The 12,057-nt window shown below is 40.2% G+C and overlaps 2 protein-coding genes across 9 annotated transcripts in view; one reads left to right on the plus strand and one right to left on the minus strand.

Annotated features, from left to right (window-relative positions):
* Nucleotides 1-12,057, plus strand: part of ATXN7 (ataxin 7) — a 158,467-nt gene that overhangs the window by 142,800 nt on the left and 3,610 nt on the right. Inside the window, exons 9-12 of one of the 8 annotated variants that reach the window (XR_002337620.1) lie at nt 1-100; nt 1,558-1,678; nt 1,764-1,840; nt 6,296-10,776. Coding sequence is in view for 1 of the 8 variants with exons in the window: in XM_021069178.1 (XP_020924837.1) it covers nt 1-15 (15 nt within the window). In the remaining 7 variants the exon portion in view is untranslated. Of the gene's footprint in view, nt 10,777-12,057 lie in introns of those variants that run through there. The other 7 variants (XR_002337617.1, XR_002337619.1, XR_002337614.1 and 4 more) reach the window with 7 other exon arrangements.
* PSMD6 (proteasome 26S subunit, non-ATPase 6) overlaps nt 7,185-12,057 on the minus strand; it is a 23,148-nt gene continuing 18,275 nt past the window's right edge. Inside the window, exons 6-8 of the mRNA XM_021069182.1 lie at nt 11,673-11,841; nt 7,543-7,620; nt 7,185-7,395 (exon numbers count right to left, since the gene is read on the minus strand). Coding sequence (XP_020924841.1) covers nt 7,299-7,395; nt 7,543-7,620; nt 11,673-11,841 — 344 coding nt within the window. The 3' untranslated portion in view covers nt 7,185-7,298. The remainder of the gene's footprint in view (nt 7,396-7,542; nt 7,621-11,672; nt 11,842-12,057) is intronic.

Consider the following 12,057-nt stretch of genomic DNA (forward strand, 5'->3'; position numbering starts at 1 on the left):
GTAACCTGGCTGTGAATAGCAAGAGATTATTCCAGTTCACAGAACTGGGGTTGGCAGCTTTGGATCCTGGCTTGTGGGAACTGACCAGCAGAGAAGCAGGGTAAGGTCGTTTTAGACAGAGGGAGCCAACAGGTGTGAAGAAATGCAGACTTGAGGATAGTTCTGGGTGAAACTTGCTGGGAAGGAGGGGCTGGCAGGTTGGAGAAGTTGGCAGCAGGTGGTCTAGGACCTTACATGTCATGGGCCCTTCATATCCTCAGGAATATAGTTTAATCAGGTGTAACTATCTGAGCCCAGAGATTTTCATGGTCCAGTCCCAGCACTTGTAGCTGTGGAAAGTAAAAGCCATTCAAATCTTAACTGGCAGCTGTGGAAAGTCCAAGAAGCACTTAAATCTCTTTACCTTTTTCTTGCATTTTTATTCTTACCTCAAACTCTGTCTTTAACCCCAGGTCTACCCCCTAAGTCCTAATCAGAAAGCTGTCCCCTAAATCAAGCCTGAGGTCCTCCTCCTCCTTACTCCACTTTCTACTGTCTTATCTTTCTAGTAAGAAACTCTTGCCCCTGTTGCTAGTAGGGGTTAATTATCCTAGTCTTTCACCTTGTAAGGCTGTGATTCTTAGAACCTGTTATCCTCACTTTGTACCACCAGGGACCATAGACCAAAGGTGCACAGGAAGGACTATCTCTTCCAGGGGAGCGTGAGGCTTTCAGCCAAAGAAGTTTTTAGGGGAAAGGGAGAATTTAACACAATTTTTTTTTTTCTTAAATCCCCATCACATAGGGCCCTCCAGTAACTATGGAGGACCAAATGGACAGGTGACAAACATAATTTATAAAGCTGTTGCAGTAATCCAGGTAACTTTCCAAACTAAGATAGTGACCATGTGGATAAAAGGGACTGATTGCAGGGGTCTTGTGAAGGTAGAAACCAATAGAACTGAGCTCTGATTATATTGCACATTAAAGAAGAAGAGTGAGTGAGAGATTACTAGCTTGGCCAAACTGGCTGATGAGCCTTAAGTGAAATGCATGCAATAGAGAAGGGAAAGCACACTACAGTGTGTTTGAGCTGCTGGTAGGAAATTCAAGTGTAGCACCCAGTGGCTTATGTACAATCTAGAGCTGAAAAGAGAGGTTTGACCCTAAAGTAGAGCTGGAGGGTTGTCTTTGGAAGTGGGTGTGTTCACCTAGGAAAAAGCAGTGGCTGGCTGGCTTCTTACCATGTTATATACATATAAATAATGCCTATCTAGTTGAGGGCCTAATGTGCCAGACATTGTACCAAGCCCTTTACATGCCTTCTCTCTCAAAAAGCCCCTACAGAGTAGATATTTTAATCTAACCCTACTGATGAGGAACTCCTAAAAAGGTAGGTGTCTTGCCAAAGGTCCCGCAACGAGCAGGGGGTATGGCCAGGCTTGAGTTCAGGTTAGTGAGATCAGTGGTTCTTAATCTTTTTTTTTTCTTCCCTACTTTCTCAGAATCACATGAAAGAAATTATAGGTTCTCTCTGAGTGAGGCACAGGCACCCCACATTTTCTCTTTCACTTCCAGGATTTACAAACTTGAAGCCCATCCTCTGGGGCCCAGGGGGAGAAGACAGACCAAGATGAAACCCTGAAGAAGAGAGTATTTTGAAGATGGACAGAGAAGCAGGACTGAAGGAAGAAAGCAGGTGTGGAAGGTGGGGACGATTCCGTCTTAATCACTACCCCCATCAACCCACTCAGGTAATGCTTTTCTCTTGCCTCTTTCTCCAGGATAATTGGAACAACAGGTGTTCACTGAGAGGGAGAGTTAGAAGATCCTGGGCAGGGAGACTGTGGAAGAATTAAAGGTATGAATGACACTGTGGCTCAGTGGTGGCCTCGCCTGGGTATTCAGGGAAGAACAGGCACCCTGAAGCGGCGTTTTGCAGTTTCCCTCTTGCTACATCTTAACCATCCTCCGAGGTAACTTGCCTATATTCAGACCAGTTAAGTGACTGGTTCTGAGTTACAAAGCAAAGTCCATTTTCAATTTGTTATGACCAAGAATGAAGAAAGGAAGTGTATAAGGCAAATCAAGTTATGGTGGTGGCACAGCACTTTTAGGATCAGGTCAGAAACAGGATAATAGGGTCTGAGTGGCAGTCCAGGTGTCACTTTCAGAAACAGACGTGCTTGTGATTCCTGGGTCCTAGGTGAGAGCGTGGCTGGGGACAGAAGAGGCGTGGCAGAGAGCACTGGAGTTAAGGATACTAAGACTTAGTATCATACTTAGTGCTTACTGTACAGGCTGTGCATTTCAGCCTCGGGGGTGGAGGAAGCGGGGTCACTGCTCTTGTCTGGAATGAGCAGGTCACAGGAGCTTGGTGTTCTGAGGGCATTGAGCACAGTGGGTTGGTGGTATTGCTGGGTGGTGAGCAGCTTCAAAGAGAAAGTGTTCTGAATGAGGGTGGAAACATAATGGCCAGGAGAGAGAGCAAGGGAGTAGGCATCCATGGACTTCGTCTTGGCTACAAGTTCCTGATGAATGAAGAGCCTCTATGCCAGAGGACTTCGTGAAAAGTAGAGTGCCCAAAAACCAAGAGCACAGTTTTACCGAGACTGATACTACACTAATTCTTACAGAGACACTTTGGAAAAGCAGGTCTCTGCTAACTTCTAAAAGGGAAGATTGGTATAGCTGTCAGGACGCCACCTGCTGGTAGTCTAGACTAAGTGGTCACTTCCTGAGGCTATCTGAAGATTTGAAGGGTGATCATTCACGGAAAAACTGTGCCTTTTATTCCTTACATCCAATCTGCACGGGGAAAATTATGCCACTGCAAGAGGCTTCTGAATGATAAGAGGTAAACAGCCCCCTTGACCATGTACTTCAAGGTCTGGACCAAACTGGCACACATTTTTGACATTCTTTGTAGGTCTTCAGAAATAGAAGAACAATGCAAAATTGTGGCTCTATGGCTTTGAAACCAAAACCAGTGATTATTTAGAGCCTTTCACGTTTTCCAGACAGGAATCTAACTTCCCTTCCCCCTTAGCCTTGGTGGAGGTATGAGGTTTGTTATTAACAACTGCAAGTTTGTGTAGCATTAGGAAGATGAAAGATTATCACAGCCCCTCTCCCCTTTTCCCCCCATAATCAGGGGCACAGATAAAACTTCCTGTATCAGCTATTAATCCTCTTTAAAAACAAGTTTAAAAGAGCACCCAGGATTAATTTAGAATTAAATATGATTGACTTGCTAATGATCTGTAGCCTTGCCCTTGATCATTTACCATTAATGCTTGGTCAGGTTAACAAGTCTCAGTGTGTTCAAGCATGAAATCTTAAGTGTATTGCAGTGTATGTGCTTGGTGAACAAATGAGGTAGTAGGTAATCCTTTTAGCCATTAGGTTAGGTCAAAGTTAGTTGCAAATATTTAATAACAAAAAGGGTCTTAGACAATTTGTATTCCTTTTTTTTGGGGGGGTCTTTTTGCCTTTTCTAGGGCCGCACCCGTGGCATATGGAGGTTCCCAGGCTAGGGATCTAATCGGAACTGTAGCTGCCGGCCTACACCACAGCTCACAGCAACGCTGGATCCTTAACCCACTGAGCAAGGCCAGGGATCGAACCAAAACCTCATGGTTCCTAGTTGGATTTGTTAACCACTGAGCCACAACAGGAACTCCAGTATTTGTATTCTAAAAAATTGATCTAAAGCTATTCTCTTATAAAGGAAACATTACCAAAATTTGACATGCTTATAAATATTTATCTCACTGGATAAATGTGATACATAATTAAACCTTATTAAGAAATTGGCATTATTGCCTTAAAAAGTAGTCTCAAAATTGTTCATGCCAGTGACTTAATTTCATACTTGGATAGTGTATTATGGGTAAGACTAGGATTGATAAAAGTGATGAGTTTCCAATTTTGATAAAAACATTTACCAATATTGAAGAGACTTAAACACAAAGTGTTTTAACACTTGATCACTTAGCATATAAAACTTATTTGACAAACTTATTTTCATATCGTGATAACCTGAAAGGGTTATCATGATATGAAAACCAGACCAAAACCAGAAAATGAAGTCAAGACCTTAATGATCTGGATGAATTTCCCTGGGTGGTTAATGGAGGCTGTTGCCCATTACCCCAGATGTACATGTCAGGGTAGCACCAGAGAGTAAACCCAAATGCTGGTGGGGCGGATAGTGGAAGGTAACAGGGCAGGTCTGGTGAACAGGACCCTGCTGGAGGAGACCTGCTAGCCATTTGGCTGGACTGGAAATGTGAGCCCAGAATTAACCTGATCTGCCCATTTTTCCAGAGAAGCTAGACAGTTGGTGATTTTTGAATTGCCTTTTAATTTTTGAATGGCAATCAAATTTTTTCCTTAAAAAAATGTGGGTGGGCAATAGTTGCAGCCCGTAAGTGATCAGTTTGCAACTTGGTAGTATCAGGAAGCCTCCATGCTTTGGTTTCCTGAGTCTTATAATCTCAACTGCAAGAAATAAAGGCCTGGACCTAAAAAACTACCTGGTCAAAAAGCAGAGAACCAAACTTTGAAATTAGCATTCTAAGTAGTCTTACTATATACCAAACACAAGTGGAAAAACATAAACTCAATGAGATTAAATTAAAAAAAAAATTCTAAAAATTCTTGGTCTCTTGTATAAAATGTGGTTTTGATGGCCCAATATTAATTTTATGTAACAATAGTTTTCTACCAACATTCATACTACTGTACTAAGAAATACATGTTTTAGTATATACTGCTTTACAACTTGCAGTGTGTTCATATAAAGAAACCTCCTAATCAGCCTGATTTTCTCCTTGGGTTTACAGGTGAGGAAATGGGCTGAAAGAGGTCATTTCTCCCAGTATCAGGTGGCTAGTTTGAGGAGAGCTGGGATCAGAATTTGCTTTTCCTAGCTGCAGTATCCACTGCTGTTCCTCCTATACAGTATGGCCTCATTAAAAAAAGAGCATGAGCATGTTATTTTTCAGATAAAAGGAAAAACTCTCTCACCTCAGAATTGTATTGTTTATTTCATCATAAGGTAATGATGAATAAACAAGATAAGGCAGATCTTTATCTGCAGTCTTGGAGTTTTTGGTTTCCCTATCTTGCTCTGGGAATGAATAGTATCTCTTGTTTCTTTCGGCATCTCTTACCTGCCATCCTCATCTACTGATTGGGGTGGTGGTGGAGGTGGTGCTAAAATGGCAAAAAAGAAAATCAAGTACATTTTAAGCCAGGAAGGGGGAAAACTAAGGTGTCTGTGATTTCGCTCTCCTCCAGGCCAACAGTCCATGTAACTCTGGACTGAAAAGCCATGGCTCTGGTATGATCACCTCAGCCCAGATGGTTCTATAGGTGGGACTTGAGGAAAAGGGTTATTTCAAGAAACTGGCATTTCAATCCTGCTTTTCCCCTCTAGCATGAACTGCAATGAGAGAACTTGCCAAAAACAGAATCCTACTAATTTTTAATTGGGCAGAAGGAACACCGTAAGTTCTTAATGACCATATGTTGGATTTAACAGATAGCACTGATTTTCAGGGTTGTATGTTTTGTTAAAAAATACTTATATCCCCAGTGTCTTCAAGAAATTACAGTGATTATGGTTCATAAGGTTTGTTTATTTGTCTTTTTAGGGCTGTACCCCTAGCATATGGAAGTTCCCAGGCTAGGGGTCGGGATGGAGTTGTAGCCATCGGCCTAAACCACAGCCACAGCAACACGGGATCTGAGCCACGTCTGCAACCTACACCCATAGCTCATGGCAACGCCAGATCCTTAACCCACTAAGCGAGGCCAGGGATCAAATCCCATCCTCGTGGATACTAGCCAGGTTCATTACCACTGAGCCATGATGGGAACTCTCAATCAGGTTTTGAAATTACATTTTTACAAATCCATCCAGCATTTTAATAGCCTCTGACCCACCCCACAGCACCTGCAGAGGAGCAGTCAGTGGCTCCTCTTTGAGTACAAAATTGATGATCGCCAATATCTTGATATTTAAGGCAATGCTTCTCATACTTTGCCGTTACGGATGACATTTGTAAGAGGGCTTTGATTTCCTATCCTGTTATTACTTGTATTTACTTAAGTTTGAAACAAATGAATGCTGAATGTCTCCAATTTGACAAATTACAGATCCACTGAGATCATGTGTTTTCTCCTCTAATGTGTAACGAAACACTGCCATCAGCATGTGAACCTGCTCTCTAAAAAAGCATCAAAACCTCATGCTTCTCTCCCTTTCCTTTTACAGTAAAATGCCTCCTCCCATTTCTTTTTAATTCAGCTCGAGCCAGACTGCTCTTGCCAGGATGACCATTCAGCAAGCCTGGGATCCTCCTCCAGCAAATCCAGCTGCCTCTAGGGTTCATTCCACCGTTATCCAACGCCTATCCAGCTCAGGTCCATGATGACACTTAAAATCAGGCCATTCCTCTGCTGCCAACCTCCAGGGACTTTTCTCTTTCCTCCCCTAGATAATTTTCTGCATGATCTCACCCTCCTTTTTATTTAAATATCTCCTTACCAGAAAGGCCTTCTGTGACACTGATACAGAGCTCTTCACACCCTGTATCACTTTGTCACCTATATCCAGCTTTGTATTTCTTTTTTCATAGCAGCTGTCCCAATCTGACCACATTTATAATTGGGAAAAAGATTCCCTTTGCCAATATCTATATAGGTTTTTTTAAAAAGCTATATTTAGTAAGATTGGCTTTGGCAGATTCTAGAGTCTTAGGTTATGGTATCCTTCTAAAAAGGAGTAACTTCCAGTCTTTTATAGGTACTTATTTCTGAGGGAAAGCTTCTGATACATTTCATTTCTCACCTTTTAAGTACTAAGCACTGTTTTTAATTATGGGCTTCTACTCTGTAGCATTTTTCTCTTCTTTTTTTACCCAAGGCACATGGAAGTTTCTAGGCCAGGGATCTCAGCAGTGACAATGCTGGATCCTTAACCCACTGAGCCACCATGGACCTCCATCTTCTGTTTAAAGGTAAGAAACAATAGGCTTGTCTTAGCCTATTACACTGAAGAGGCAGGGTCAGGATTTAAGCTGTAGTACTGTAGTCTCTATAAGCATTGTATCATAAAGCAGAGATGTTCAAATGACAGAAAAGTGACATAATTTTAACATTACTAGGGTATATATATGCTTAAGAGAAAAGTAAACTGAAAGAAACAACAATGCAGTATTTATTTTATACAGCTGAACTGGGCACATAGTAAAGTAAGCTATAAAAATTCCAAATAATTACTCTAAAGGAAATTCTTTGTGAACGTGGTTTTACATGTTAATTACTCTGGAAAGTTTCTGAACTCTGTTTAATAGCAGATCTCCTTTCTTGATAGTTTCTTGGTACTGCCAGTTCTTGCTATCAGGTCTATAAATAAATTCAAGAAAAAAAAATGAATTATTTACCAGTCACATTACTTCATAACAATAGTTGACCTACTTATAAAAGAATGCCTTCTTTTAACAACGTCCTTTATTCTGAGGAGTATTACAAATGATACACAAGCAAGAATACCTGTTAGTTTCCACTATTTCATTCACTTTATCTATTTTGCAGTGTAGCCTCCCAGCAGCAATAAATCTGGAGAGTTCCCTAGTTGAGGGAGAAGGAAAAAAAAGCCTTTAGCATTAGTCTTATAGAGACTCTTGGAAAAATAAACTGCAGTAAACACATGACTCAGTTGTCTTTCAAGATAACATGTTGCTGCGTACTGCTTGAGAAAATGAGCTCTGGTATACTGCAGGACTATCTCATCTACAAGAGCAGGTAACTCAATGTTCAAAATCCTTCAGAGAATAGAGTGAAACAAGCTTTCAAATTAAGACAAGTAATATGCCCCAATAAATTAGGGTTAGGAATTCAAACCTGATGTATTCCTCTGAGGTAGATGTGAAAATACATTACTGAGTATCTATTCCAGCCACAACCCAAATCCTAAACAACACAGTTACACATCCACCTCAACCACAGCACTGGTGTGAAACTCTGTCTAGCACACTGTGGCATGGGGCAAAAAGTTAAAAACCTAGAAATGTATGAGAGCTATATGAAGACAATTTTCTAATGCTACCAAGGAGAATAAATGCAAAGTCGACTCCGTTAAAATAAAAATGTATTATGTTAAATTTAGAGAATAATATAAGGGAATCCTCCTAATCAAGAAAAATCAGATTGCAAATAAAAATTATGTGACAGATTACTCTCCTAAAACATCTTGATCCTAGCACATAAACACCAAAGAAAAAGGAACTCCAAATCTTAAGAAGCAAACTCCTAACAAAGATGCCATTTCAAGTCAACAGGGAAAGGTTGGCTCAGAATGGTATTTAGGGATCCTAATTATGACAGATCTCAGAAACCATGTTAAGAACAGAAAACAGTAAACCAAGATCATATCCAAAACTAAATGAAAATGTAGATAAAAGATATCTGCAGTATGTAGTTGCCACTGGTCAGTCAGTGTGTAAAGGTCCCACCGTGCCTTTAAATAAAATACTATTGCAAATAACTACTTTAATAAATTAAATATTATTGAAGATTTTAAGCTAGAGGTTATCTTAAACTAGTAAGAACAGTAAGTTACATGTTCATAGAGCATGCTTTATTTCTGTATCCTCATTAGAAATATATTTGCTGCAATTGCTACAATGTTCATTCCTTCTTTTAACTATTAGTTTTTGAGTTATGTTATTGACTGGCTTAAGTAAAAATTAAAAATTGTTTCTGTTTTCCAGGTACTTAAAATAGTTGTATCTCCAAACTACAGTTACTAAACCCATTTGCACCTGTTATTCTGGGACTAAAGTACACAGAGAAAATGACACAGTCAGATAGATATAATCAACCTTATCAGTCCTACCCCCTATCTAAGAACAGGGGAGAACCCTCCAAAGAATCTTATTTTATCATTTAGGAGCAAGATATAGAGATCAACACTGGACTTGACTCACCAGATTAGTTCAGCCCTTCACTTACTCCCTAGCCTATTAGAAGAGACTCTAAAGTTTTAAACTCCTTTAAGACACTGCTTTAGATGCACCATGGTGTCTTTCCAGGCTTAACCCTGGGGACCTCCCTGTACACACCACCACACAGGCCAGTACAACCAAGTAATGGTTTTTCAAACATCCCCCTAAAATATATCTGTGCCATTTCTTCCATCAGCAATGTCCTTTTTCCCCACCACAGCCTATAAAAATCCTAAGTATGCAGTGATAGTCCAAATTTTCTGATCCCTAGTTCTACTCATTCTGAACCATGTGCATGCACCAAGAAAAATCTGGATATGGTTTCGTATCTAGTTACCACAGCAAAGTTTAACTCCTAACACCCTAAACTGGCACCCAAGTCCCATTCCCTGCTTTAGACCCATCTTGCTGTGTGCTAATCAAACACATCCCAGGAGGACTCATCTTCACCAGCTACTGGTATTTCTCCAGGTCCCCAGTGTGGTCCCTTAGAAACAGGTGTCCAATTACAATGAACGGAGTACTTGCTGAATAAACAAAATCTAAAAATCAGATCTGCACCCTAAGTTTCAAAAAAAGGCCTACCAACAAATCACAAAATACAGTCCATGTCAACAGAAGTGGGAGTCTTTTCTCCAACAATATCTTCCTGAGTCGAAGTGGAAGAATGATAAACAACTCTTGTTCAAACTTATTAAATCAGCCCATTAAAAAAAAAAAAAAAAACTCACCTTAAATCATTTTATAAAGGAAGAAAAAGAATCCATGAAAACCCAGAAAGGAATCAGGAATACCAGAAATTTAAAAGCCCTTTTTAGGTAAAAAACAACTAATGCTCAGTGTGTACTCATAACCTCCACCCCTACAGCTGGTCTGAGAACATGCAAGAAAAAAAACTGTAACATTTCAAATACCACCTGAAATGTATCATAAACCATCATTTCCAGTGTCATCACAATGACATAAATGAATACTGCGGCCTCTCTAACAGATACCTCCTGCTTCAGTTCATTTTTATCCACAATTTCAGCAGAGCTTCAATCTGCCCCAAGTGGTCAAGGCTTCAGCACCACACAGCACAGCTAAGAAAGTGAGGAAGGGATGAACCTGACTAGGGCTGCAGAGTTGCAGTAAGAAGCCAGACCAGCCCCTATTTTTCTGGTGTTGTTCACCATGGTAAGCCACTCATTACACCCCTGCATGAAAAACCCATTTCTACAGTCCTCCACTCTATCCAGTGGTCACCAAACTTATTTTCACAGACTACTTCAATTCAGAAATCAAATAAGATGAAACCAACCTAAGAATACTAACCTTCTATTTCGGTATGGCTAATAAATAGAAACCACCATCACTACCTTTTTTCTTCCAAAGAAAGAGAATGAAGCAATTTCTTGCCCGATAGTTTGGGTATACCTAAGAACTGGGCATTTTGCTAAATGTAAATATTGCCTTAAAACCAACCCATAAATAAATATTGATAAGCATGCTCAGTGTGGCAGGATGAAATGTACTGGTGTCTGAAAGTTACTCTGAAGTAGTTATAAATAGGATGGATAAGTGATAAAGCAACTTTAACAAAATGTTAATTATAGAATCAAGGATATATGTATAATTCTTTACAATTTTTCTGCATGTTTGAAATTTTTCAGAATAAAATATTAGAGAAAAATGTCTAAAGGAGCATGGTGTTTCAAAATGAAATGCAATTTCATTAAAAACTCCTCTCTAGCCACCACTTTTTTCATTGTGGGCCACTGGATACAACATCCATTGTTTGGGAATGACTTGTCTAGATACCATCTGAACAGCTTCTCTTCTGAATGTACTTCTCCCCAACTCAACACCCACTATCATAGTCCAAGACGCCAGAACATCTCCAAGGGCTACTGAATAGCCCATCCGGTGTCCCTGTCCCCTTGGCCATGTAAGACACTATGAAATCATGGTACCCCCAGGCTTAAAATCCTCCAGTGGCTTCCCAGGGCACCTAGATTAAAACTCAGGCTCCACACCACGACCCGCCGGGTCCTACACAAACACTCACCTACCTGACTCTCCCTCAGCCACCCCTCTACCCCTGAGACCACTATGCTGCAGCTACGAATGTCTCTGTGCCATTCTGCTATCTCTGCAAACTCACTTCTGTGTGAAATGACTTAAACACTTGCTTCCTTGTCTACTTTCCCCATAACTAGAATGAAACTCTGTGAAGACAAGAGACCTGAAACATGCCAACCATATAGTAACGGCTTACTACCTATGTAATGAATCACTGATTCACAGTCGGAGAGTTCCATTTTTAACAATCAGCTTGCTTAGAATTGCAGCAGCAACCAAAAAATTGAAGGCACTGTCAGAGAAAATAAGACCTAATATGAAATACAAGATAGAGAGCTAAGGGGCATTACTATAGTAGTAGCATGGATCACAAAGATGCACCAGAGATGACTTCTGCTCTGGTTGTTGGCAAAAGTAGCCTCTGTTCCATCTCTGCTACTGTAGTAGCAAAGTAGAAGCAAATCATGAAAACAAAAATACAATTGTTTTGATAATATTTAAAGAAAAATTCTTAAGAGTGCCTTTAATTGAAGACAGCAATGTAAACGGAGAAAATGTACAAGTTCACACATTAAATCTAAGTGTAAAAATTAACACGACGTTACTGAAACTTACTGATCAATGAACTCCACACCAACACCAAAGGCTTCTGCCATGTAGCCAAGGGTTAATGACCTGTATGATTCCAGCAGCTGGCTGTAGGCATGAATCCTCATTTCTCTTACATAGTATCGATAATGAGGAGCAAAAAGCCAGTCCTTTTTCATTTCCTGTTCCACAACAGCTGCAATTTAAAAGATGATAAATTATTATAAGAATATCCCTTTCAATAAACAGGTGAGCTGGAGGGCAGATACATAAGAATTAAAAGCCTTGGTCTACAAAAGGTACACAGACTATTATGCACACAATGCACACAAGTCCAAATTATTTTACCAAGTACTATATATCACCACTCTTGAATCATGAGGATATGGCAGGAAACCAAAAGACAAGATCC

Source organism: Sus scrofa, chromosome 13, assembly GCF_000003025.6.
Source record: "Sus scrofa isolate TJ Tabasco breed Duroc chromosome 13, Sscrofa11.1, whole genome shotgun sequence".
Lineage (NCBI taxonomy): Eukaryota > Metazoa > Chordata > Mammalia > Artiodactyla > Suidae > Sus > Sus scrofa.